Source organism: Acanthisitta chloris, unplaced genomic scaffold, assembly GCF_000695815.1.
Source record: "Acanthisitta chloris isolate BGI_N310 unplaced genomic scaffold, ASM69581v1 scaffold6783, whole genome shotgun sequence".
Lineage (NCBI taxonomy): Eukaryota > Metazoa > Chordata > Aves > Passeriformes > Acanthisittidae > Acanthisitta > Acanthisitta chloris.
The window spans coordinates 47,906-73,977 of NW_008666495.1; the positions used below are offsets into that span (position 1 = coordinate 47,906).

The window sequence follows — 26,072 nt, forward strand, 5'->3', positions numbered from 1 at the left end:
TTTAAAAAAGTGTGTATGTATTTTTTCAAGTGTTAAGGGTTTCACCATTCATCATAACTACATTCCAAAGTCCTGTAACACCAGGGTAATCCTTATCTGTGTAGCACAGTGAGCATAATCTTTACACTGAGGTCACTCTCATTACTACCTCCCCAGAGCAGTTATCCTCTGATGAATCTTCCTGAGGTCTCATGCGGTTGAACAGATGTAACAAGACATAGCCACACTGAAATCTTGGTGAGGTTAACTGTGTTGGATGAACTAAACTTCTGTTTCTAAATGCAGTCAGTGGTAACCACAATGTCCTTCCTGATGCTGAGGATTCGATTGCTCTCCTCTATGTCCATGGCTTTATCATAGTTTAACACATCCCAGTGTAGATTCACAGCCCTCCAGCGCTTAAACACTCGATAAACAGATGCACCTTCGTGTACTATCAGCCCTGGAATTAAGAAGAGAAAACAGAGTGTGTACAAAATGTCAATGGATGCAATTTGAGAGCAAATAGAGATATAACAGATTGTAATGCCTCTGGCTCTATGTCCATGGCTTTATCATAGTTTAACACATCCCAGTGTAGATTCACAGCCCTCCAGCGCTTAAACACTCGATAAACAGATGCACCTTCGTGTACTATCAGCCCTGGAATTAAGAAGAGAAAACAGAGTGTGTACAAAATGTCAATGGATGCAATTTGAGAGCAAATAGAGATATAACAGATTGTAATGCCTCTGGTAATTTCCAGAGGCTATTAAATTACTTGTAACATTAATAAATCAAACAAACTGTACATATGCAATGTAAGTGGTTATTCATGTGTTTGGGAAACAGGAACATGCAAAGTAAATATAATTGTTCTGAATCAAAGCTCAACATAACCAACATTGGAATAATCTGAGCATGCCTAACTAAAATTATTTAGATTTAAGTAAACCAATGCAAAAGAACTTTACTATTAGATTTGTAAATTGTCTGTTCATGCTAGTGCTACCCTTGGTCACAGTCAGTACTATATGTTTACTGAGATTTGGACTAGTTTAGGTAGATCTTTAAGTAGGTTGGACCTTCTTTAAGGAACAGGATGGTCAGAAATTTAAGACTGTTTTATAGAATTCAGTACAGATACAGAAAAATTTACCTGTTTTCAGATTCCTGGTTCAACTTAGGAGCATAGAAGGTTTATGAAAGCCTGAACAGCTGTAAGTACAATGACTTTCCTGTCTTGCATCAGTAGAACAAGAAGAAATTAAATGTTATTATTAACTATGATGAGCATGGTAAGGATGATAGGTTTTCTTCTTTCTTTTCAAAATTCAGCAGGCAAAAGTTGAGAATCACCTTTTTGTTGAGATCCAGGAAATATTTTAAAAGGTCTTTCAGGGGAAAATACAGATTTTCTGGAGTCCTCAACTGACTAATCTGCTTATGAACTTCCATGTAGCTAATATTTATGCCTATTGTATGGATTCAAGCAATTTATTTAATTAAATGAAGCTTTGTATGTGTTTACATATTTATATTCACATTCTTTATGTGTAAGTATTTCAAATATGGATTTACTGAGGAAATGCATGGGGCTTCAGCCTTCTTACTAGTTTTTTCCTCAACCAGCCAGGTAACTCATGGTTCTGAGCAACATTGCATGTTTTCTTTGGCTCCCTGCTTTGAGAGGCAAGCAATCTGCCTCACTAAAAACATTTATAAAGCTTTTATCCAGTGTATTTCTTGCCTAAAATATTCTTATATATGACCACATATATAATACAATCTGTGGTGTCACAGGCTATAGTCCATTAACCCAAGAGACTATATATCACCTGTTTCTACACAGTGAATGTGATTTGTGTCTGAAGTCTCTTAGGGTGGTTAACTGATACCAGAAAGGAGACAGTCAAAGAAAGATGACACAGGCAGAAAGGATGATAAAAATATTTACATGAACAGCAAACCTCAGATTTAAGTGCAGTGATTTGCAGATAGTAATGTCTACTCAACACATTTTTAAAGATGATTGCACTGAGAGATGAAGAAACACAAGAATTGCTTTTGGAAGGACATGATACTGAATGCAGCATCTCTGTAAGGCTTTCAGGTTGCCTATAATTCATTGGAGCATCCAATACAGCAGAATACCATACAAATTTAATGAAATAGTAAATACCCTAAATGTGTTTTGTAACAGCATAGCATTTTAGTGGAAATTTTTCTTGATTGCAAGATGTCTATCTTCTCAGATATAGATAAAGCAATCTGTCCTAAAAGTTTAGCATAATAATAATTTAGTTAACACATAAATGCACCTTCTAGGTTCCAATCTAGACTGTCTGGATTGTCTTTAAAAGGATAAATGTATTTGATCATGTACAGAATCTACAAATCAAAGAAGCTGTGGTTTTGCTGCTGCGACAAAGATCAACCCTTTTGTTTTCTGTTGGATTTCCTATAAAATGATAAAGGAGATGAGCATAATTTTCCCTCTACCTGTCACCAGAACATAGCATTCTTTGGCCCAATTTCTCTCAAGACTGTGATGAACCAAAATTAAGAGAACCTATTTACTACGATGTAAAGATTTTCAATACTTGCCTGCACTCCACTGGAACCTGGACAACATATTTCAGAATAAAGAATGAAGCCTTTGAGAAAGGATCATTAAGGTACATGAAGTACAACTAAACAGTCAAAACCATCCTCCCAAAAGTACAACAGAAAGAGTTGTAAGACAGCTTCCTCCAGGGATCTCTCTTTTACTGTTTTGGGGCTTTCAGGATTTATTGAAATGATGTTTTCAAAGTTTTTCAGCATTGGCAAGGAAGAGGAATTTTCTTTACAATGGAAGCTGTCAGTCATATATGCTTTAAAAGAGCTACTGAACAAAGGATCAAATATTGCAGGGCTTGAAATAAAGTTGCAGATTTGGCAACGCTGAAGGAGAAAAGAATCACTTTCGTAATTCCTCTCATAAAAAGTTTTATTTCCCTTCTGATAGAACTACAAATTGCAAAAGATCTATGTAGAAGAGGCAAAAGAACTGGGGGGAATAAAAAAGCTCTCAGCACCAACAGTTCCAAGACCACAAACAAGAGGAAATCTGGGTAATGTTTAAATGCTGGAGATTTTCCAGGCCCAGAGAAGTTCTGATTCTCAGAACATAAGTTGTTAGTCACTGAAGTGGAACTGTAAGAAAACAGCAAAGAATTTCCTTTCTTTTCAGAGTTCCACAGCATACAAGAAAGAAAAGAAAGGATAAATCCATGAAGAATACTGATTTATTCCAAATACTCTGATTTCAACAGCACAGAGGACATAGGTGCACACTTCTATGGGGAAAAGAAAAATTACTTGTTTGTCTCAGATGATCCCAAGAAGAAGTGCTAGAATTCACTGATGTTACCTGTTCTGATGTTCTGTCCAATTAATATCTAAAAGGAACAGAGTTTTAGGATGATGGACCGATCAAAATGTCCTCAGGCTCTAAGAAGACTTCACCTTCAGGATTTATCTCTAAGATGCAGGGATTGTAGTGCTATCCAGAAAACAGGAGTATGGAGATTCATAATTTTATTTTATTTCCAAGTACTACATTTTTTTCACCCTATTCAAAGGATTTCTTACCCTGAGACACAAGACCACAAGACATACTCTATATCTTTGCAAGCAGGCAACTCATCTTGCATCATTTAGATCTGGTGGTATTAGATTCCAAATGTATCTTATTTATCACACTAATTTTACTTATAATCATTTAGGAATGGTCCTCCCAGAAACATCGCAAGATTTTACCCTTTTCAGAAACATACTTTATCTCTGGACAAAATGTCATGTCTTGCTGCTATTCTAGGGCCCATAGATTTAATAAATATTTAACCACTTGCTCGTAGCATTAAAGTGAAATATGTCCACTCTAAAAATAGTAACATAACTGTTTATAAACTGTATAGAATTAGATCTAATGTGGGGGAAAAAAGACTTTCTGAGTAATAATATATAAAGTGCAGCTAGATGTGTTCACTGTAAGCAACTTCAGCCTGTACATTTTTACAGCTAAGGAGTTATACGAATGTTGCTAGGCATCAAGTTCCTTGGCAGGGAAGAAAGAGGCTTTCAGAGGGCTATTCACACCTCACATTGGCTCTCATCTCATACTCCCTTGCCATAGTACTACTGGCCCTAGTCATGTTTCAAGCGCAATGATACAACTGGTTTTTGTGCTGTAAAGGTGCTGTACTGTTCTTCTGGCATTGCAAGTCAGCTGTTACTACTTGTGAGGGATTTTTGTTCATGCCAAAACCATTTATGACTAGTAGTTATGATTATTTTCCAGTGAAAATATATAAAAATCCCTCTACTTTTCTGTTAGGTGTACAAAGTAGAATGGCAAAAGCTTGGTGTACTGTCCTTCGGTGGTTAGATAAGGGATTTATGCTATTCATTCCTTTCATATTAACTAATGAACTCACTCCTCTTGGATGGTCTAGATCCTAGATCTCTCACTGCAATAGCTCTGTGTTTCACAGGCAGTGGTTCTACTTTATTACGGTGTTGAAGGTTTGCCTTAGGAAAACTTCGACCATTAGCAGATTTCAAAGAGAACAGCTTTACACCCAGCTTAGATGCAGGAAAGTACAAACTAGTGATTTGTAGGGTTAAAACCAACACTGCTAAGTAAAAATGATCCTGTTTGTCAGGAGGAATTCTTGAAAAGTTTAGAGTAGAACAAGGAGAAAAATGGATACCAATAAAATCTGTACATTGGAATGAACGGAACATATCATAGTAGTGATCTGTAATCTTTAGGATTTTTCTTTTGGTGAAATGTAAAACAAAACTAAGAAATAAAACACAAATTACATGTAATTTACCTAATAAGAAAATGACTGGTATGCTACGTCTGATATATAAGTCAATTACGGTGAAAACTAATTATTATGTGCAAGTTTTCAAAGATTTCATATAAATATGTGAGTACCTTTAGGCAAACTGCTTTTAAAATTATAGTGAAACATTTCAGAAAGTGCAGATATTTACACTTCACAAATAGCCAAAAATATTCACATTGTTTCTGCAAAGCTATAGGGAGGCATAACTGAAGGCAGGTGGAATAAATCTTGGTCATATCACCAGTAACTCAAGCATGGTCTTGAAATATGTGCTGCACAGGAAAGCCTGTATATCTGCATACATTTTTCATTGAAATAGAGAGAGATGACAGTGGGAGTATAGGTATTCACTCACTGTAAATCCTGTTGAAAAGTAAGAATGCCATGGATTACTAAACACAAATGAAAGGAACTGTGGCTGGCTGTAAGCATTACAGGCTTTATGATAAAGAGATTATGTATAATGATGGTAAAATCATAGGTTAATGCCTTTGGGAAGTCATCAACATAATGGAAATTGTTTGGGTTTTTAAAAATCATTAATAAGTAATAATTACATACATCTATTCAATAACTTTATTTGAATGTTTTAAATTAAAATTATCCATCTAAACCCCCTCACTTTCTGATGAAAGAAAAAGATACAATTTAATAAATTTGACTATACTGATAGATATTTTCAAGAGTTACAAGAACTCCTGACCTTACAAGCTTATAGAATGCAGATTGCTTGAAATTATGCACAGAATAAGTAGGGCTGAATCAATCTGGATCATCAGAATTCTTCAATTCTCCTTTATACAGCTTTCTGAACTTCCAGATACAGTCTAATAAACTGTTAAGTCATATCTGCACTGAGCTACATAATGATAAAACAGTGTCTAAATATGTTTAATTATAGCCAGTTTTAGACTAAAATTTCCATGTATTATTTACGATAGGAATATAAAATATGCATTTATTTAATTACAGGCAAATCTGTTTATCTTGTGGGGGAAGACAGCTGCATGTTTGCTTTGCTCCTGCATGGTGCCAGTTAGGCTAGAAGTTCCATTGGCATGTGAGGTACATGTTAGTTCAGTAGCTCATCTTCCAACAGTTTACTTCTATGGATAAATGCACTAATATTTCTGATCACCAACAGACGTTCTTGCTTGATTTTGAGTTTAATTTGGTTCAGGTGTTTTAACAGTCAAACAAATGGAAAGAAATGAAAATAGTTTGAAATGAAAACAGGTTGAAATAACTGGTTATTCCAACTAGCTGATGCATACCAAAGTGATTCATTTATGACTGTAATATCTCTGGGAAAAAAACAACAAATGAGAATTCCATATAAATTGAATGTTTAGAATGCCTGAAGCACATATCTTCATTGAGGGGTTTTTTTTAAAGACAAAAGCAAACTGCCCAATAGGGAGTGTTAAGCCAGAAACAGCGGTATTCAGGAGTCAGCACAAAGAGAACATGTAGCTGAGGCTTTATATTCATTTAAAAGCTGAGCACTTGTCCAGAGTATTAGAGATTCTGTTCACTTTTCTGTCTGGGAAGATTTGGGTTCACAGAAGAAAGCCTGTGTTCCAAAATATTCCAGAACAGGCCACTCTAACAAAAATTGCAAAATGAACAGAACTGCTGCTCTACCATTTTACAGCAACGGGATGGTTTCAATAGAAGATGATATGGCTTTATGCTTGGAGAAAAGGCTTTATGGTTGGAGGAAAAGCCTTGATATTAGGAATCCCTCTGTTTCTTTGTCCCATATTGAGCAGAATTCAACAGTGTCCTTCTGAATTCCCATATATGAGACTGGGGTAACATCAACATTTATCACTCAGAAATCTCAAAGCAAACACCAGATGGCATTTGACTTCTGGATTTTCTTGGAATTGCAATTCTAAGAATATGGCTTAATGTAAATTAATGCTATTAATTATGTAAATTAAATTATGTAAATGATATAATTATGCAATGTTTAATGCAAATTTTCTCTGCAAATACTTGCAGCTATTCTAATAATCAATTTAAGGTTGTTTTACCAAATATGAAAGGGATTCCTACTTAAACATTTCTGGGTCCAGTGTATTTTTCAGAAATATCCGAAGTGGTCAAAATTGCTTTGCAGTAATTACATTTTCTTTAACAAGATTTCAGCTACAGTTAAATGACTTCAGACTTTTTAATAGTAAAGCAAGTTACTAGAGTTAGCGCTATGTGTTTCATAACTCTTTATGATGCACAAAGAACTCATGCCTGTCTAATCTGTTCTCCTCCATTACTAGCACAGTGACCTATATAAGTCTGTGCAACTCAAATTTGGGCGTGCATTTTGATGACATCCTCAAGGGCTTCTTCTGCACTTCATGATGGTACAATGTAATGCAAGGTGGAATCAGTAGAAGATTTGACAGTGCAGAATTTTACTAATTGTTTTGATAATGTCTTTGCTATTTTCAACTATTGAACTTCCTGAGTCATCTATTTTTTCAAGAAGTTGACGCTGATCCTGTTCTCACCACTAAGATTTTGGGAAGACATTTTGAGGAACCTGAGAGTAAAGCTTCTTTCATTCTCTTCTCTTTGCACTATTTATAACACCATAAAAAGCAGCATTTGCCAAAGGTATCAGCCGAGAATAAATCTGCAAAGAACTGGAGTGATCGATTAGAATGACCAATTAGAAAAATAGAAATAGTCACAGTCTTAAACCACAGTCTGTGCTGTTTAAAGATTTTGAGCTTACCTATGCATACTAGATCCATAAAACCATACATTCCATAGCAGATTTGAAAAAGGATGTCCTTTCTTTGCCATACTGCATAAGGGCTGAAGGCTGACCATAGAAGCCAAGTCACACTTGCTACTAAGAACAGAGATCCTAGGATTACAGCAACCATCTGCACTTTCTCAACCAGTGTTATAGTAATGCTTTGCCACTAAAAGAGAAACAAAGTTGCATAAGATAAAAATGTTATTTTCCATGATTGTACATTCAACTCCACTTTTTTCCTGAAATCAGAAATTATTTTAATATTTATACATATCTTCATAGATATTTACTAAAATCCTTGATACGGACATTTTAGATACTTTTTTCCTGTTTCACTTTTAGTTTAAGTGAAGCTAGTAGTTGCTTCCCCGTCTCCTCCAATGTCACTATCAATACCATCTAGCTGTGAACTTCAGAAAAGTTAATAGTTTCATTTCTTTTTTGAATAAATAGAAAATAAAAGTATTAAGTCTTAGGAATGGAAGTCAGTCTTACATCTCTGTAGGGTAATGAACAGATTTTTAAAAAATGTTGGGAAGGCTCTTTCAAGTATGTTTTATGTTAGTGTGACAAGTTTCCTTTCCATCCCACCCTCCTGAAGTGTGAAGCCATTTTCCACTTTCTGCTTCTCATCAAAGAAATACCAGACACACCAAGGGAGTTGTCTTTCTCTGCATAAACCAATGTTAACACTACAAAAAGACACTTGCAACTTAGTGTGGAAACAACCTAAAGACTCAGGAGAAGCTCTGAATATAGACAGCACAAACATTTCTTTTCAGTGCACCCCAATTTTGTCCACCTTTCCAGGCAATCTTCAGTATCTGAGGTGACTCTGATTGATGGTGTGACAAGATTTATATATAACAGAGTATGCTTACTGACTTCTGTCAAGATAAAAATAGAAATAAATTCTGTTAAAACAGAGTCACGAAAGCGAAAAACAGCACAAGGAAAGAATCATTCTAGATTACCCTTAACATATATGGTCTTTCTTGGCCATAATTATCTAAATTACCTCGACAGACTCCCCATTCCAGCCCCATCACTCATTCCAGAGCTAGTGTGCAGACTTTGGAGACTGCCGTCTTTCCTGTTGCTACCTTTGGACATACCTGTCCCCTTCTGCAGCTGCAATAGGGAACAAGTGGAGAAAGCTACTGCAGTAAGGGCTTTCTTACCTGTTTTCCCTCCTGGCAATAATTTCTCTTTTTTCCTATTACTTTATGAAAACCTTATCTTTTTTACAGCAGTTTGGTACCTAGTGCTGTATAATCATAGGATAATAGAATAATTCAGGTTGCAAGGGGCTGTAGGAGGTCTCTAGTTCAACTTCCTGCTCAAAACACAGACCAAGTCACTCAGGGGCTTATTCAGTAACACCCTGAAAACCTGGAGACTGTTCAGCCTCTCTGGGCAATCTGTTTCACTTCTTGACTGTATTCAGGTTTAAAAATGTTTTTCTTAAAAAACATCTTTTTTCTTATATCCAGTCTGATCCTCTTTTGTCCACATTATGCTCTCTGCCTCCCATCGAGTACCACTGTGAAGAGCCTGGGCGAACAATGAGGTCCTCTGCCCTTTCTTCAGTTTCAGCTTTTTCCATTAACTTTTCTATTGTAGCTTAATTTGTACATCTGGTGCTGCATGCCTTCTCTTGTTGCAGCCTTTGGAATACAGCAGGACAAAAAGATAGATGTATAACAATTTGTAAATTGTCTATCTTCAAATAGCACCCTTTTTATAATGAACTTATTAAACTCATCCTAGCTATTTCATGGAACTTCAGGGTTTGGAATGGGGCTATTCATATTAAATACTACCTTTTTATGGCAAAGCAAGTATGGATACTCATTTCCTTTGTTAAAAGCACTTTTATAAGTTCAAGGAAGGTCATTAGCAAGTGATGCATGACAGAATGGTATGAGCTTCTCATGACTCAGATATTACTTGTATACAGGATTTAAAGTTCAGCACTGAAATTCATAGAACTCCCTTTAAAATCTATAGGGCTATGTTCAAAGAAATTATTTTTCATTTCTTAACTGAAGCTACATAGCGTGACTTGGCAGAAAACTATCAAAAGTGCTATTGATTATGTATCTCTATCTTCTTTTTTTATCAGCCTGAGACAGACTTGTATTAAATTTGATCAAAATGCCTGAAATCAAGATACGTTTACATGAAGTAAATCTTAAACTGTCAAAAATATTAAACTGTCAAATTCATGGAAGAAACTGACAATAAATTGAAAAGACTGTTATATCACTGAGATAAACAGCAGCTCTTTCACAGTGCAATTTCAGCAATGTAGATGTTCCTAAACTTACTTCAGCTTATTTTGATTTTCTTTTCTTTTTTTTCAAACTTAGAGTGCTCTTAGTTATTCTGCAAAGATAGCACCAAACAAAAGGAAAAGCAATCCAAACATGCTGCATTACATAAGTAATGTAGCATGCAGTGTAGATATAAACCTCATTCCTTATTCTGGTGTTATCTGACAACCAATATCTATTCCTCTGAGACAACCACTCCTACTATCTTTTTTCATCTCATGAGGGCTTTTTTAGGGTTTTCCCAAACTTTCTTTTTCGAGAAAAGTTTGACCTTGAAAAATTCTGAGAAACATAGATATGATCCTCACCTCTTCCTAGCCTCTTCTAAAGAATGTATTCTCATTATTTTGCTCTTCTCCTGATCAGATAATTGTCTGTCAAGAATCTCTTCACCTCAATAAAGTCGGTAATTCCAAAGATTCAGCATATTAGCATGCTGCCAACCAGGAAGGGGAGCCACTCCAATCACTGAGAAAATCCACAAGTGTTCCACAGCTTATAGTTCCTAAATCCTCTGTCTTTAAAAATCAAAGAACAGTTCCAAAAACCCACAAACCACCCCAAAACCCCAGCAAAATAAATCTGTTACCCAACTGGTTTAGCCTTTGTGGCATTCACTGTCTTTCTTCTACAAAAGAAGCTGTAGTCCTTCACTTTCCTCATTGTGAAGGTCATCAATAACCAAGAAATTGAAATATTTTAGGGAAATTTCCTCCCTATTAGTGTAATCTCTAAGTTAAACTAGTTGATTACATTCCACAGTAGATGGAGGAGGAAGGATTGTGTGTGTAAGACAGAAGACATTCTAGAGGCCTAGAAAGTTTTATGTGAAACTGCTAACTTGCCTCCTAGTGCTAGACAGTCTGCCATAAGAATCCAACACTCTTAGAGTGATGGGGTGGGATGGATTGGCATTAAGCTCTAACATGCAATCAGCTTGGGAACCTCATCTTCTGTGTATGTTGGTCCTTAGTGCTAATGGCAAGAAGACTGTGGATATTCCTGATGGCTAACTTACCCCAACTGAAATTTCCTACTCCTTGTTCCCCTCCAATCAATTTTGATTTGTAACAGTCTGAGATTACCTCTTGGAAAATGAATGCCTTGATTTTTTTCCCCATAAATTTGACTGAGTTTGGGTACAAACTGTAAAAGATGTTACTAAGAAAGGCATATTTGTCACAGAATGAAGGTGGTATTCTATACTTATGATGTTATTCACATGTAAATAAGTTTGGAAGGCTCAGACCTTTACTTAGACATGGATGGCATTAGCCATTAGGCAATGAGAAAAACTACATAGGATTGAGTTGTTTGGTTGCTTTGCACTTCATAACAAAGCTTGCAAAGAGGAACTGGAGTTGTGGTCACACTGTTTTCTTCTACCTCAAGTCTTACTCACAGCATAGCTAATAGGAACAGAAAATGTTTTCTAAGAGTAAGATACCTGTTATAGTATCAAAAGTCAATAAAACGTTATTTGATTTCTCACCCTCATTTACCTTATTGTATCCCTTGTTATGTTGTTATAATCACTTCATCTTCTAATGTCAAATTAATGGCTTACAACAGAGATACAAAAATAATATAGCAAAAATAATGCAGTGATATTTAATGTTGAGAAAATGCATTTAGAATATAACAGATTGAAGTACTTAATATTGCAAATTGAATTATATCATTGTTACTGTGTCCCAATTTAAATTCATTATTTCCATTAATGTTTTTCTCATTTTCTTCATATAACTTGTCTCATAAATCTTAATCGCTCATGATTACAAATTATATTATGACTTCCTAATTTGCTTTTGCTATTTGCTGACTATACATTCCATAATCAGTAACAGTTATTTTTGCTAAGTATTTTACCAACTTTGAAAAGATCTAGACAGGCTTTTACTGTCAGCTTCTGTAAAGTATATCACCCTAAAAAATAAATATTATGAGAAATATTACCATTTTTGCTTAAGAACTAGAAATTGAAAGAAAATATTAAAATTTTGTATCTAGATAACTATGATAATACTGTAGTTTTTCAGACAGATTCATTAAAAAAACCTCATTTAAATTTCTATGAAATAAGATCCTATTTCATATTCCTTCCCTTCATATCTGGAGTGTTACAATGTACCATGCCATCTCTATGGCCCATGGAAATAATGCATTTTACTTTAATATACAATGATGGTGAAAATTTCCTTTGAAAATGGTGGTTTAAACAAAATATAATTAATGCTTCTGATTTTAATGTAATACTGGCTGTCCCTTGAAAGCTTTCTATACTTTTACTTCTACTCACACTTCATTATGGTTGGCTCTTTTAATCTTTTATTTACCAATGGTCTTCCTTTCATAAATCATTTGAGAGTCTATTAATGGCATACTGGAGTTCAAATGCTGACCCCAGAAACATTGCTCCTTTTTCCTTCTAAGGGCTCTGTCAAACACAAATACTACATAATTTGTTATTTTTTAAGGTCAATACTTTCAGAAGTTGAAGGAAACAATCACTTTGATGGACTAATTGCTAAAGAATAAAGTTAATCCAGTTATATGCATGTCCTTACTAACATAAAGATGGATAAAATATTCAAAGGTCTGTCATGTTTGAGATAAATCGATATTAACATGCTCTTTTTTAATAACGTCTTGTAAAAGCCATTAATTATTTTAAAATACATGGCAGAAAAGTGATCGAAAAAGTACTGAGACTGTGCTTGTACTTAGAACACATTGCATAAAAAATGCAGAGAAACTAGAGGGTTTCCTACAGTCGTAATAAAGAATCTAGGAAATTTTCTTAGGGCCTCCAAAATGCATACTAACTTCAATGGCACCCGTTTCTGATGCACCAAAATTCTTTAAGCCAAAGTGCTGTCACAGGGTTACCCCATTCTTCTCCCAGAAACACAGCTTATCATGAACACTGCTCACTGAAACCTCTCATCCCCTCCAGTCATTCTGGAATGCACATTTTGCATAAAAGTAACTAAAAATACCTGGCATTGACCTATAATAACATAACATGATTAACCTGAAAACATATCAATTATATGACTTCAAACCCCTTTTGTTAGATTGCTCTAATTGCTCTGATTGCTAGAATCAACGCTGACAGGAAAGAGTTCTTTCCTACTGTCATTGATGATGCATTATAGGATTTCTAATCTGTGTACACATATGAATAAAATTCATATAGAAGCAAAAAACCCACAGTTATTTAGTTCCAACAAACCTTTTGTGATTTGCCTGTTCATTACTTTATCTTGTTAGTGGTCTATGTGATTAGGTAATTAGGATTTCTAACATGTTTTGCAGCAAGTACATGTTGCCTGCATGACTCAATATGCAGTGATATTGTCAACTTATGAAGTGATATTGTTAACTTATGAAGTGATATTGTTAACTTATTGACCAGCCTGGGCAGAAAACACATTGTTTCGAGTACGCACAAACATTTGAAATGCCATTTTTGGGTATAAGTTTCTACTTTTACACCTTTTTCTCAAAAGAATCAATGCCACAAAAATTGCAGCTCACCATTAATGCTTGCCCATTTTGATACATTATTACCACATAGAGTGCCTGAGGTCATAATGTCCATTACCTTTTGACCAGCCTGGGCAGAAAACACATTGTTTCGAGTACGCACAAACATTTGAAATGCCATTTTTGGGTATAAGTTTCTACTTTTACACCTTTTTCTCAAAAGAATCAATGCCACAAAAATTGCAGCTCACCATTAATGCTTGCCCATTTTGATACATTATTACCACATAGAGTGCCTGAGGTCATAATGTCCATTACCTTTTCATGTGTCAGAGATCTCATCAATACAGACAGTTCAGGCTTTACGTAATTTCTCAGTCTGCTTGGAAGGCTGGACCAGTATTTTACTTGGGACATTCTGCAAGCATAACATTTACTGTGAGGATCCTGTCCATCTGTGCATCACGCAAGCAATTTAGCTGAGAGTTCCTGGAAGTGGTGGCTTACTGCATGTACACAACTGAGTGAAACATCTACACCTACAGGGGATGCATCTTGGATTTCTGACTGCCCAGAAGTCTGGACATCCTAGTCAATGTACAAAATCTTCACATTCTATGTACATTCACCTTTCAATATCTTAGTATTTATTAAGCAGTTGAACATTTTATTATATGATTTTTTTAAGTGATGTTAGAATCAAGGTCTTGAGACCACAAGCAGAGTTGTGATGATAACTGCATTAGTCATATATTATTCTTTCTCTGAAAAATTATCAGTAATTACCTTTTATTGCTGGCCAAAATATAAAAGGAATGAGGCAAGACTGCAGGACTGTTTGACAGGCTGAGGCACCTGCCCAGACAGAGCTCTGGTGGGAACACACCGATACTCTGGTGCCAGGCTGCAGAGTGTGCCCTGCTCTTGTGCCAGTACCAGCCAGCAGCAGTGAGTGTCCCTGTAAGAGGTGCACCCAGGCATGGGAACTCTGCTTAAAGTTCCAGGAGGAGGTGAGTAGGTCTAGATCTATCAAGGAGTCTGAGAGAAAGACAACTGGAATCACACCAATAGGCAGACAGAATGTGTGAAATGGAGGATTCCCTACCCTCTGCCTGACTGAAAGCAGTGACCTAAATGACAGGACGCAATGGTGACAAGTTCCTGCCCAGGGCAGCAGGCAGATCTCTGCAACTCCCTCCCTGCAGAATTTTGTTGTGTTTTTTTTTTAAATCATGGGTCAGTTTACATGACACTGAGCCTGCTGGTGACAGAGTACACCTGTCTGAAAGGGGGAAAAGGATCTTTGTACAGGAGGTATCTGGGTTCATTGAAAGAGGTTTAAACTAGATCTGAAGGGGGAAAGGGCTAAAACCATCTCACTAGAGATAAGTCTGGGGATAGCATGCCAGTGTTTGAGGGACAGCAAGGTTCTTTGGTCTGCCATCTCACTGGAGGTAGGCGTGGAGATCCATGTGGCAGAAAAGGCACAAGGGTTATTGATGTGTTAGAAAGCACAGAAACACCTGAGAACAGTCATGTAGACTTTAGGGCTTCCGCCCCGAAAATGCAGCATCACTAGCCCAACTGAAGTGCATTTACATCAATCCATGCAGCATGGACAACAAACAGGAGGAGCTGGAAACCACTGGGCAGCAGGAAAACCATGACATAACTGCCATCACAAAAAACATGGTGGAATGACTTGCATAATTGGAGTGCTGCAATGGATGGCTCTTCAGGAGGGATAGGCAAGGAAGGGGAGTTGGCAGGGCAGCCCTGTATGTTAGGAGTGTTATGATTGCCTAGAGCTTAATGATGGTGATGATAAAGTTAGGTGTTTATGGCTAAGAATCAGGGGAAAAGCCAACAAGGCAGATATCCTAGTGGGAGTTTGTTATAGGCCACCTAACCAGAATGAAGATACAGATGAAATATTCTCTAAGTTGGGAGAAGTATCATGCTTGCTAGCCCTTGTTCTCATGGAGAACTTCAACAAACAAGAACAGAAGTCTGCTGGACATATAACACGGCAGAGAAGAAACAGTCTAGGAGGTTCCTGAAATGCTTGGAAGATATCCTCCTGACACAGCTGGTGAGTAAGCCAGATAGGGGAGGTGCTCCACTGAATCTGCTCTTTGCAAACAGAGAAGACCTGGTGGGTGATGTGATATGATGGCTGGAGGCTATCTTGGACATAGAGATCATGAAATGAGAGTATTTGATTCTTGGGAAGGCAAGGGTTGAGGTCTGCAGAAGTGCTAGCTTGGACATCTGAAGGGCAGGGGAATCCAGGAAGGACGGACATTCCTCAAGAAGGAAATACAGAGAAACATCTGAAGGCAGGGGAATCCAGGAAGGACAGACATTCCTCAAGAAGGAAATACAGAGAATACATAAACACTATGTTGTGTTATGAAGATGTATCTGTGAGAGACATGTAAGGTTAAATTGAATTCTATTCAAGTCAGTTTTTAACTCATATGAGACTCTAACTAATTAAGCTTAGTGCCTTAGTTCATTGGTATTTTGAACATACATATCATATATGTATATGTATGTATATATGTATATTTGGTGAAAGCAAAATTATCATTCTATGTGAATAAATACTATTCCTACTGTAAAGCAGGAACTGTTCAACTTCTGTTGCAGCTTTATTGGAAATACTGTTTCATTGTAACCTAGCTGTACTCATGATAGCATTATGTGAAAATTAAATATTAATGAACAGAGGAAATTACAGCCTGTCATGGTTGTTGCATTCTCTGCAACTAAAAGATGATCTGCAAAATTAAACAGAAATCTTAGCTCAAGCATAGACTCATGTTATGGCCAGGTCCACACTCCTGGAAGAACACTGAGAAAAAAACATATTAATTCTAATTACCCAGAGGAAGTAAGCCTCAGCAAGATTATAGAAGAGCTATATGAAGGAGGTATTAACAATTTTCATGTGATCTAGTCACTTAGCAGGGTTAACCATGTTTTGCCTATACATCTTTGTACTTCTTTTTGAACACAGACAGTATCAAAGATTTCTTGAGTTGCTTTTTCCTTCTCTCCTGGGAAAGAAACTGCATGTAAAATCTAGCTAAAACTGTTGACAATTTTTAAATTAAATAAAAATTCTAAGCATGATGCTAAGACTGTGGAGTTTATTATGACATTAATGCACTCACCAAATGCATGTAAGCAATTGCTCAGCATGGAGGGACAGAACAAGGCTCCTCCATAAAAATGCCCAGGACACTAATCACTATATAGAGGGATCATCTGCTCTTGACTGTTTCTGTTGATGCCTTCTTGTCTATCAAGTCTTAACTCCAGTTGCTTTACTGAAATTCAATTTTCATCTGCTAGCTGGATATTCTGAACGTGCTGGCTACTCTTTCTCTGTCTTTTTAATGCTACGAATAAATAAATAATTTTTACAACCCGTACAAGAGGAAACACAGAGGGTTTATTTGATAATATTCTACATCCTAATGGTTGGTGCATTCACTTGTCAGAGACCTTGACTCAAACCCACAGTTCACCTGAGTTAAAGCAAAGTTTTTAATTTTTACCTCTAAAGATACTACTTTAATAACTGAGGCATATGTGTTATTCAGGATATTCAATAACAGAACTCTATCCAAGTAATTTATTGGAACACTTCCAATTCCTATACAATACATAGATGTTCACTGAACCAAAGGGAAAGCAAATGAAATTGACTATTCACATAATCTCCATAGAGATGAGTCAGGAGATTATTCCACTATGGTACAGTGCATCAGGAACTATCTCTGACACTGGCATATTTCAGTGGGTCCTGACTGCAGAAAAAGAGGCCATGGAAAGGCCTTTACTGGAAAAGAACCACAGAAATTATGTGCCACTGGAAGAAACAAATTCAATTGCATAAGTACAGCTTGGAAGTTGCAAGGCATCTTAATGATGCTGTATTTAAAGTACACAGTAATTACTGCTTTCCATTCTGCTTCTAGGCAGTCCATGAATCCAAAGACATGCAATCAAGTAGTGCATCATCATCTATTGTCACTGGATTCCCCTGCATCCAGCAGCAACATTATGCACAGGTGAACAAATAATTCTGGCACTAATCAACTCCTCACTTTTGGTTAGGAACAGGGTCTGAAGAGGCACCTTCACTGTCTGGTCTTCTTCCTATTGCTATATGGCAATGATGTGTTTCAGCAGTGAAGGGTACAACCTCACCAGAAAACAACTGTGTACAAATATTGGCATCTGGCCTTTTTGGCCCTGAACAAAAACTGATTCAGAGAATGTGATCAGAATTTTCATGGTAAAATCTGGAAGATGCTCGACATGAGGGAAGAGGCAATCCTGTTTTCACATCCTTCTTTGTGAGACATAAAACAAGGAAACTTCAGATTTTAAGTTCAACAAAAAGGCTAAAGATACATACACTGAGTTCAGAGGTAAGGTTGTTACCTTATCTAGTCCCTAAGCAAGATAATGTATATCTTGGATGAAGGTTAAAAGGCAGGATGATAAGAATACCAAGATATTATATACTAGGATGTAATTGTGAAGAAGACAATCCTAGGTTCTGGCTTGTACAAAATCTAGCAGGGTGTGCTCTAAAAGTCAATTTGAATGTAATTTATTAGATGAGCAAGTCAATTAGATTGATTCTGTAGTCAATTAAATTAGCAATAAATCTTCACTTGAAGACAATTTAGTCACAGTTATAAAATTTCAGACTGTGCAAATGAATATGGTAAATAATCTACTGCTTGAAATTTTTTACTAATGGAAGAATTATCTTATGTATTTATTGCAATTTTTTATACATTACACATTATGTATGATACTTAGAATGTTTTTAAATATGCATAATGCAATTATAAGAATTAGTATAATATCTTCCTATCAAAATATTATTAATATATATTCTTATTCTTAAGTTATTAAATATAAATTAAACAGCAAAATTTTAGAAGTCAATTGAATTATTTTTTTCAGATATCACTAAATAATCACAACTACACACTAATAGGTACTGTTTGAACCAGTACTACAAGTTTTCTAATAGTTTGGGTAGCCATGGTTTTGATTGCCCACCAACTTACAAGACTCCATTTTTATGAAAACATGTAAGACATAGTGCTTAATTATGGAGTGGCAATTTAGATACTGTGTATCATCAAATATTATAGCTCTGTCTGTAAAAGAAAAGAAAATAGTTGCCTTTATAGTATACACTATACCAGAAACTTTGTATTTCTCTCTAACCATATCATGAATATGTCTGAAATCCCTTGGAGTAATTACATTAAATTGCACAATATGCTTTTGAACACTGAAAGTACCCAATTTCTGACTTATTATATTGTGCATCAGCATTCACAGTGCTGCAAGAAGCAACGGTTGTAATATTAAAAGCTGTAATATCCATACATATCACTGTGTTTGAAAATCCCTGAACTATAAATTGTTCTCAGTTTAATGATTTACACATGACCTGTGTACCATCTCCTGCAGTACAAATACAGACACAGCACAAAAACATCCTCAGTTTCTCTCAAATACCAGAAGCACCTAAAAGAATGAAAGTTAAGTACCTGGTGTCCATATGGAAAACATGCTTATCGAAGAACCACTTACTGCTCTGCAAATGGGCATCTTTTAAGTTTATTACATAGTCACATTTTGTTGTTTCTGGACAATAGTCCCCTCCTTATGTTCACTAATTACATATGATGGAGGTATTGGTCTTCCCCTCAGAGCAGCATCTCATAAGATTGCTCTATCCAATGGTCAGCACTGTTTCTGGATTCCTTAAGAGTATTAACAGTAACACTTGAGCTCTGATGACACTATTTGAGCACATTTTTGGAAAAACACCTTAGTGGTCCTATAGGATATAAGCCCTGAAACAAGTCTCACTTGAAAAACATTTTGCACATACTACGCTGCTCTTCTTAGGAAGAAATTCTTTACTCAAAGGGTGGTGCAGCACTGAAATAGGTTGTCCAGAAAGGTTGTGTGGATGCCTCATCCCTGGACGTGTTCCAGGCCAGGGTCCAGAAAGGTGGATGCCTCATCCCTGGACGTGTTCCAGGCCAGGTCAGATGGGGCCCTGAGCAACCCAATCTAGTGAGTGGCATCCCTGCCCATGGCGGGGGATATAACACTAGAGAATGTTTAAGGTCCCTTCCAACCCAAACCATTCTATGATTGTATGTTACCTTTTCATCTCTCTGGAATGGATAGAAACAGGGAAGTAGATCTTCAAATAGCCCTAGTTCTGTCATTGTAGTCAGACAAACAGATGGGGCCCTGAGCAACCCAATCTAGTGAGTGGCATCCCTGCCCATGGCGGGGGATATAACACTAGAGAATGTTTAAGGTCCCTTCCAACCCAAACCATTCTATGATTGTATGTTACCTTTTCATCTCTCTGGAATGGATAGAAACAGGGAAGTAGATCTTCAAATAGCCCTAGTTCTGTCATTGTAGTCAGACAAAAAATTATTGATATCCAAAGTCTGCAATCAACTCATAAGGATGATGCCTAATGAAAAAGCAGGGAAGGTTTCTCCATCTCAGATGGAATTCTCACTCACTCACTGGACTCTGGGAAACATCAAACTGTGAGCTGAGGAAACACAGAGCATCTAAGACTGGTGACTGCAGCAGAGCTAATGGAACATATCTCAGGACTGTGATATACATGGTGTAAGATCTCAGGGCTCAAAGCACTCAAAGAGATAACTGGCTCAGACATCTGATAAAGGGAGGACCTAATACTCTTCTTCAGGTAGGTCAGATCTGGCTGACTGTTAGTAACTTATCCAAGCAGTGAAGCAGAGAATACTGGCTATGAAACAATATCATTAAAAAAACATGGAAAAACATCGGGAAAATGGCCAGTATTCTGCCACTAACACCAGACAGTTTTTTGCTAAGCTGTACTGAAGAGAACCTTTTCTGCTAGCCTTAACTCATAGAGGATTCTAAGGGAGAAGAGAGATCAAAGAAAGGAATGCATCATCTCTCCAGCCAGGGAAATCAGAATGCATGGGAAGCCTCAGTGCTGAAGCAGAAAGGTTGGTATTTCCTTGTGACTATGAAAACAAGCAACTCTCCAATAGAACAGCTTTTAGAAGCCTGCTTATGGTCCACTAAAGTGAAGAGCCCAGGCTCTCATCCAGTGGTGGAATTCTCCAGCAGGCAGCTAAGCAGCTGCTACTTTGGACACACAATATCCTGCAGAGATGTTGAGTGCCACAGACAGACTGAGCAGTAAGATCGTGGGTTTTCAGCACATACAGAAATTTTTAGAAAGTATTTTTGCTTTATTAATGAAAATTAATTATATTTGAAAATTAAACACCCCTTTGGATTAATGCAAATTCCTGCATAATTTGAGTTTGTAAATCAAATTTAACTTTCTGAAGTAATTTTCTTTTTCTTACGCAACATACATATTCTACAAAACCCTTTTCTCCCTTGAGAGGTCCTAGAGGAAAGATGAGGAGGGAGCCTTTATCAGAGAGTATAGAGATAGGATGAGGTTTAGAAGCTTTAAACAGCAAGAGGGTAGGTTTAGATTAGATATTGGGAAGAAATTCTTTACTGTGTGGGTGGTGAGACACTGGAACAGGTTGTCCGGAGAAGTGGTGGATGCCCCATCCCTGGAAGTGCTCAAAGCCGGTCGGATGGGGCTTTGAGCAACCTGGCCTACTGCAAGGTTCCATGCCCATAGCAGGGGAGTTGGAACTAGACCATCTTTAAGGTCCCTTCCAACCCAAACCATTCTATGATTCTGTGACTCCCCTAAACTGAATGGAATTAGGCCTTGATTACCAGAAGAAAAAAAGAAAGACAGTGTAATGCCTGCTGAAGCAGGTCTCTATCCCAAGACTGGTTTTGACTTCTGTCACCATACTGGAAAAGGAGTTGTCAGCACAGGGGAGTAAAGACATACTCACAGATTTAATGTGACAACCAAGGGTCACACCTTTAGGGATTCATATGTTGGAGGCAACAGTGGTTCAGTACTTAGGTAACCTGACCAATTCATCAGCAAATTTGGGGTAGGATGAAAAAGAAGGAGGGAGTGACACTAGGACAAAGACATGGCTTCTTATTCACACTTCAGATATGCTAATTCAGAGGCATATGACATAGCACTGTGGAAATGTTACATGATTTTTAAGTAAACAGATCAGAAAACTGTGCCTGAACCCAAACAAGGAAGCAAGGAACCTTTTAGAGGTTATCATGAGGACCTGATGCATGATAGTTGCACAATGAGGAGAAAGATTCATTTGTGTCACGTGATGAACACCTGATATCTGAGAGTAACTTTAAACTACTGAAACTTTCTATTCTAAAATAGTCTAAACTAGAAGACTGAAGCCCTTAGATCTTGAAAGTCCTAATTGCTGTGGCTAGGTTCACAGCAGTTATACCTATGAGATCTACAAAAGTTTGAGGGAAAGGCCCAGGAGAAAGATAGGTTTTTAAACTCTGACAGCCATAAACTCTTCCCAGTGAATACACAGCAGATTTTCCACAAATTTCTGAACACATTCCAGTACATGGTAACAACTCTCAGTCAAGAAACTCTGAAGCAGACACATTTCCCTCGAATGACCAGCAATTTCACATATTTTCTAGATTTTTTAACCCAAGGCTATAGGAAGGAAAGGACAGGCTGAAGTAGAGGATTTTGAAATCCCAAAGATCATGGAATCATAGAATGATTAAGGTTGGCAACGATCTTTAAGATCAAGTCTAACGGTTGACCTACCACCACTGCATTCACCACTTAACCTTATCCCCAAGTGCCACAACCACACACCTTTCAACACTTCTGGAGATGGCGATTCTACCACTTCCCTGGGAAGCCTGTTTCAATGCCTGACCACCCTTCTGATGAAGCAATCTTTGCTAATATCCAATCTAAACCTCCCTGGGCACAACTTGGGGCCATTTCCTCTTGTCTTATCGTTTGTTATTTACCTGGGAGAAGAGGCTGACCCTCACCTGGCTACAACCTCCTTTCAGGTAGTTGTTGAAAGCAATAAGATTCCCCCTTGAGACTTCATCTCTACAAGATGCACTTGAAGGTCACTCTGTTTCTACTGAGTAGTGGAGGATATGAAGATCTTTTCCATCAATTTGACAGATATCAGAAGGCATCAGTAATTAATCAAATTTCTATTTGGTGCAAGCATCCAGAAAGCAATGAGATGATATGCAATACTCTCTAAATAGTGGTTGAGGAGGAAATGACCCTCTTTGTTAAGTCTCAGGAGGATTTTAAATATTTAAGCATTGTACATAAGAATACAGGCCAAGTGTCCTTTTTGGAAGGTGACAGCAAATGATTGGAGCTTATCATGATTCCAGTAGTCACTAAAGAAAGTGGTTATGTGGAGGACAGTGCTGCAGGTGCAGGAAAAGGCTGCAAGTGTAAGACTCCTATAGTCTACTCCTGTTATTCTGATGTGAACCAGTGAGCTCACACCAGTTGTTATGCCCATTCCTTCAAGGAAAATGTGTCATATTCCTTTCCTCCCATGAAACAGCAGCCCTGAAACTGAGATGCAGAATTTAGTCATCAAAGGAGGAATGCGATGTGCTGGGAGTAACCACAAGCTATAGCAGACTGTAAATTGCAGATTGCTCAGATAAAGCAATGAGATATACATAAAGCATTCCATTAAGAAGTAGACCCACTGTCTGTGTGTTCTTGCCCAGTGAGCAGAGAGAGCTTCCTTAGCATGAAAGAAGAGAGGGCATACTGAAGTTTAATTCCATTTTCCTCAGTGACAGTTTCCTGGATGCCAGTTTTATGGAATTTGCCTTTTTCAAGATCCTTGTAGTGTTAGGAATAATATTTTTCCAGTGTCAGCAGAGTAGCTAAATATACATGAAGTTATCAAGTACTTCATCTTGATGGGAAGGTTCATGACTTTCTGAAACTACTAAGGAATTATTGTGCTTCATTATATCTGTTCTTTGGCTATAAAAGATTAGAAAAATGAGCCTTGGCTCAGGAAGTAGTCCCCACCCACTAATATGGTTTGTGTGGGTAACAATATGGTGGAATTGCTGTATTGGGAATATGCTCATCACAGAAATGGCAAAGTTTAATACTGCCCTAGAGGGAAGACACTGACAGAAAAATATGAAAAATGGGACATATACAGACAAAGAGTATGGGGAAAGGAAACAGCATTAGAATACTCATTCTCCATGAAATTCACTGACATGTAAAAAAAAAAAAAGGCAGCAGAAAAAAAGAAATTAAGAAATACAAGTAAATAAAAGGAAAGATGAAATAAATTAAAACAAAAAGCAAAGAACTGCACGGAAAAAGAGTCATGCAGGCAAAACTCACAATGAGGGTGCTCTGACTCAGACAAGTACTTCAAAAGAACTGAGGTCAAATCATTCTTTCATTGTTGCACGAGTGACATGAAAGGAGGCAGGGGCTATCCTCTGCACATTGCTGCAGCAATAAGAAAGAATCTTCAGATTGAATACCAAACATCCAATTTGAATCTATGTATGGAAAAAAAATTTTTACAAATCCAAGTGCAAAAGCTCTCTCTCCAGTGGAGCAATTAAAGAATGCAGTACGTTGGTATGACTGCCAACCATTCGGATGAAGCACTGAAGACTGCAATGCAAATGGACCAACATTCAAAACAAAGAAGTATTAAAAGGAGGTTTCAAAGTTAATTTAATAAAACATTCTTTGGAAAATGTCAGTTGTGAAAAAAGCTACAATGGCACTTCAGAGTTAACAGCATGACTGGGAGAGAAGTCAGGAGATTATAACAGTATTTGGTGCTCAAGGCAGGCTACTTGTATTGCCAGATAGGCATGACCTAAGGAATCTTCGACAAGAGGTATAAAAGCAGCACACTGTCATTTGTTAACAATTTTTCACATTAAAATATAGAAGCATGCTGAAACCCCTACTTCTTGGTTACAGCATTTTTCACTAATCTCTGTTGATAGGAATTAAAAACCTGAATAATCATGATTTTTGACATAAGGCAAAAAGACAATGGGAAAAACAAATCTTTGATCACTACATAAATTTCATCAATTTTGGGCAAGAAGATCAAGCCATTGGGAAACATCTAATCAAACAGACAGAAAATCACAAAAAACAGTAACTCAGAGATTCCCAAATGCAGGTCCCACAATCTTAAGCCTTGCATTGTTAGATATTCTAAACATTTTCAAATGGCAGCAACTATGTATATGTAGCAACCTTGACTCCCATTCACACAGCCTTGTACTTTTGGATTTATTTTTCTAACAAAATCTGTTGTAAATATGTAATTTATGCTTATTATTCCAGCAACAACTGTTATTCAATATATTTCCTCAGAAAAACCACCTGACACTGTGCCTCATTCTAGTCATTTTGCCCCATGAAAATCATAGGCTGAAGGAATCCACTTTTTTCCTTGAAGTGATTAGCCCATGATTTAATACACCAAGATGTCACTCTTAAAATCTGTATATCTTACCACTAGATCAAGATGACACTTGTAACCGAAAATTTATTTCCAAGAACCATTCACAGTTTACATTGCACTAACTGTTGTTTCACACCATTCTAGCAGTCATACTGCCTTGATCACAATCTATGTATTTCACAAAATAAAACAGGAAAGCAATTGCTTTTTTGATAAACTACAGGAAATAAAAGAGTAACATATGAGGGCACACACCCACATACCTTTAATGCTATTCTTTTTTTAAAGCATGCTCTGCCTTTTTATTTTGTATTCTACTTGATTACGCTAGTATACACTTTAGAAGTCCAACAGAACTGCTGAAGTGCTTGACTCTATAATCTCCCATATTCCTTCCAGATGGCTTCTGTTCCCATTTGATGACTGCTCTGACCTCTTAGGTGAATTTCATTTCTCCTCATCACTTACAAATATGCTTCAGTACTCATAGTCAACAAACAGCCATTCATTGCTTTGATTAGCTTTTCACCTAGGTCTGTATCTAGTCTTTTATTATTAGATTTTCCCTACCCCTTCTCACCTTGATATGATTGTGATAGAACCAGTTCATTTGTCCATCTATTATTCTTCATTATTTCATGACTTTCAGATCATTGGTGCTTATGATTCTTCTATCCCTTCTTCCCTCTCACCTGTCATTAGTTATCCATTATATCCATCCTTCTAAACCTTCTACTGCTTTGTTCCTTCTTTCCACTGTAATGCCCATCCTGCACTCCTTCAGCTCTGTATGTTAACAGCCAAATATTTTGCTCCTAGGAAGATAGCCATGCACCAGTGACCTGCTTACTTGCTCCATGAAAAATTTGCTCTCTCATCTGAATGGCTAACCAGATCTATTTCTGAAGCTTAACTGACTTTTATCTCCACACCGTTTTTCTGCCTTTATTCTCCAATTCTCTACTCCTTTTATCTCCAAGTCTTTCTATGCATTAGCTATAAAAAAACCCGAAGAAAACACAACACAACATGAAATTCATTATCCCATTAGAATTTTCTCTCTGATGCCCTCTGTTTTTTGCATTTCTGCCCTTTATGTCAGTGATGAAATTTGTAC

The 26,072-nt window shown here is 37.0% G+C and overlaps 1 protein-coding gene across 1 annotated transcript in view; it reads right to left on the reverse strand.

Moving 5' to 3' along the window:
- Positions 1–275: 275 nt before the first annotated feature.
- LOC103799791 (E3 ubiquitin-protein ligase MARCH11-like) overlaps positions 276–26,072 on the reverse strand; it is a gene marked incomplete at its 5' end in the record, with an annotated part of 31,296 nt that continues 5,499 nt past the window's right edge. Inside the window, 3 exons of the mRNA XM_009072139.1 lie at positions 276–442; positions 475–642; positions 7,624–7,816. Of these exons, the coding sequence (XP_009070387.1) occupies positions 276–442; positions 475–642; positions 7,624–7,816 (528 nt within the window). The remainder of the gene's footprint in view (positions 443–474; positions 643–7,623; positions 7,817–26,072) is intronic.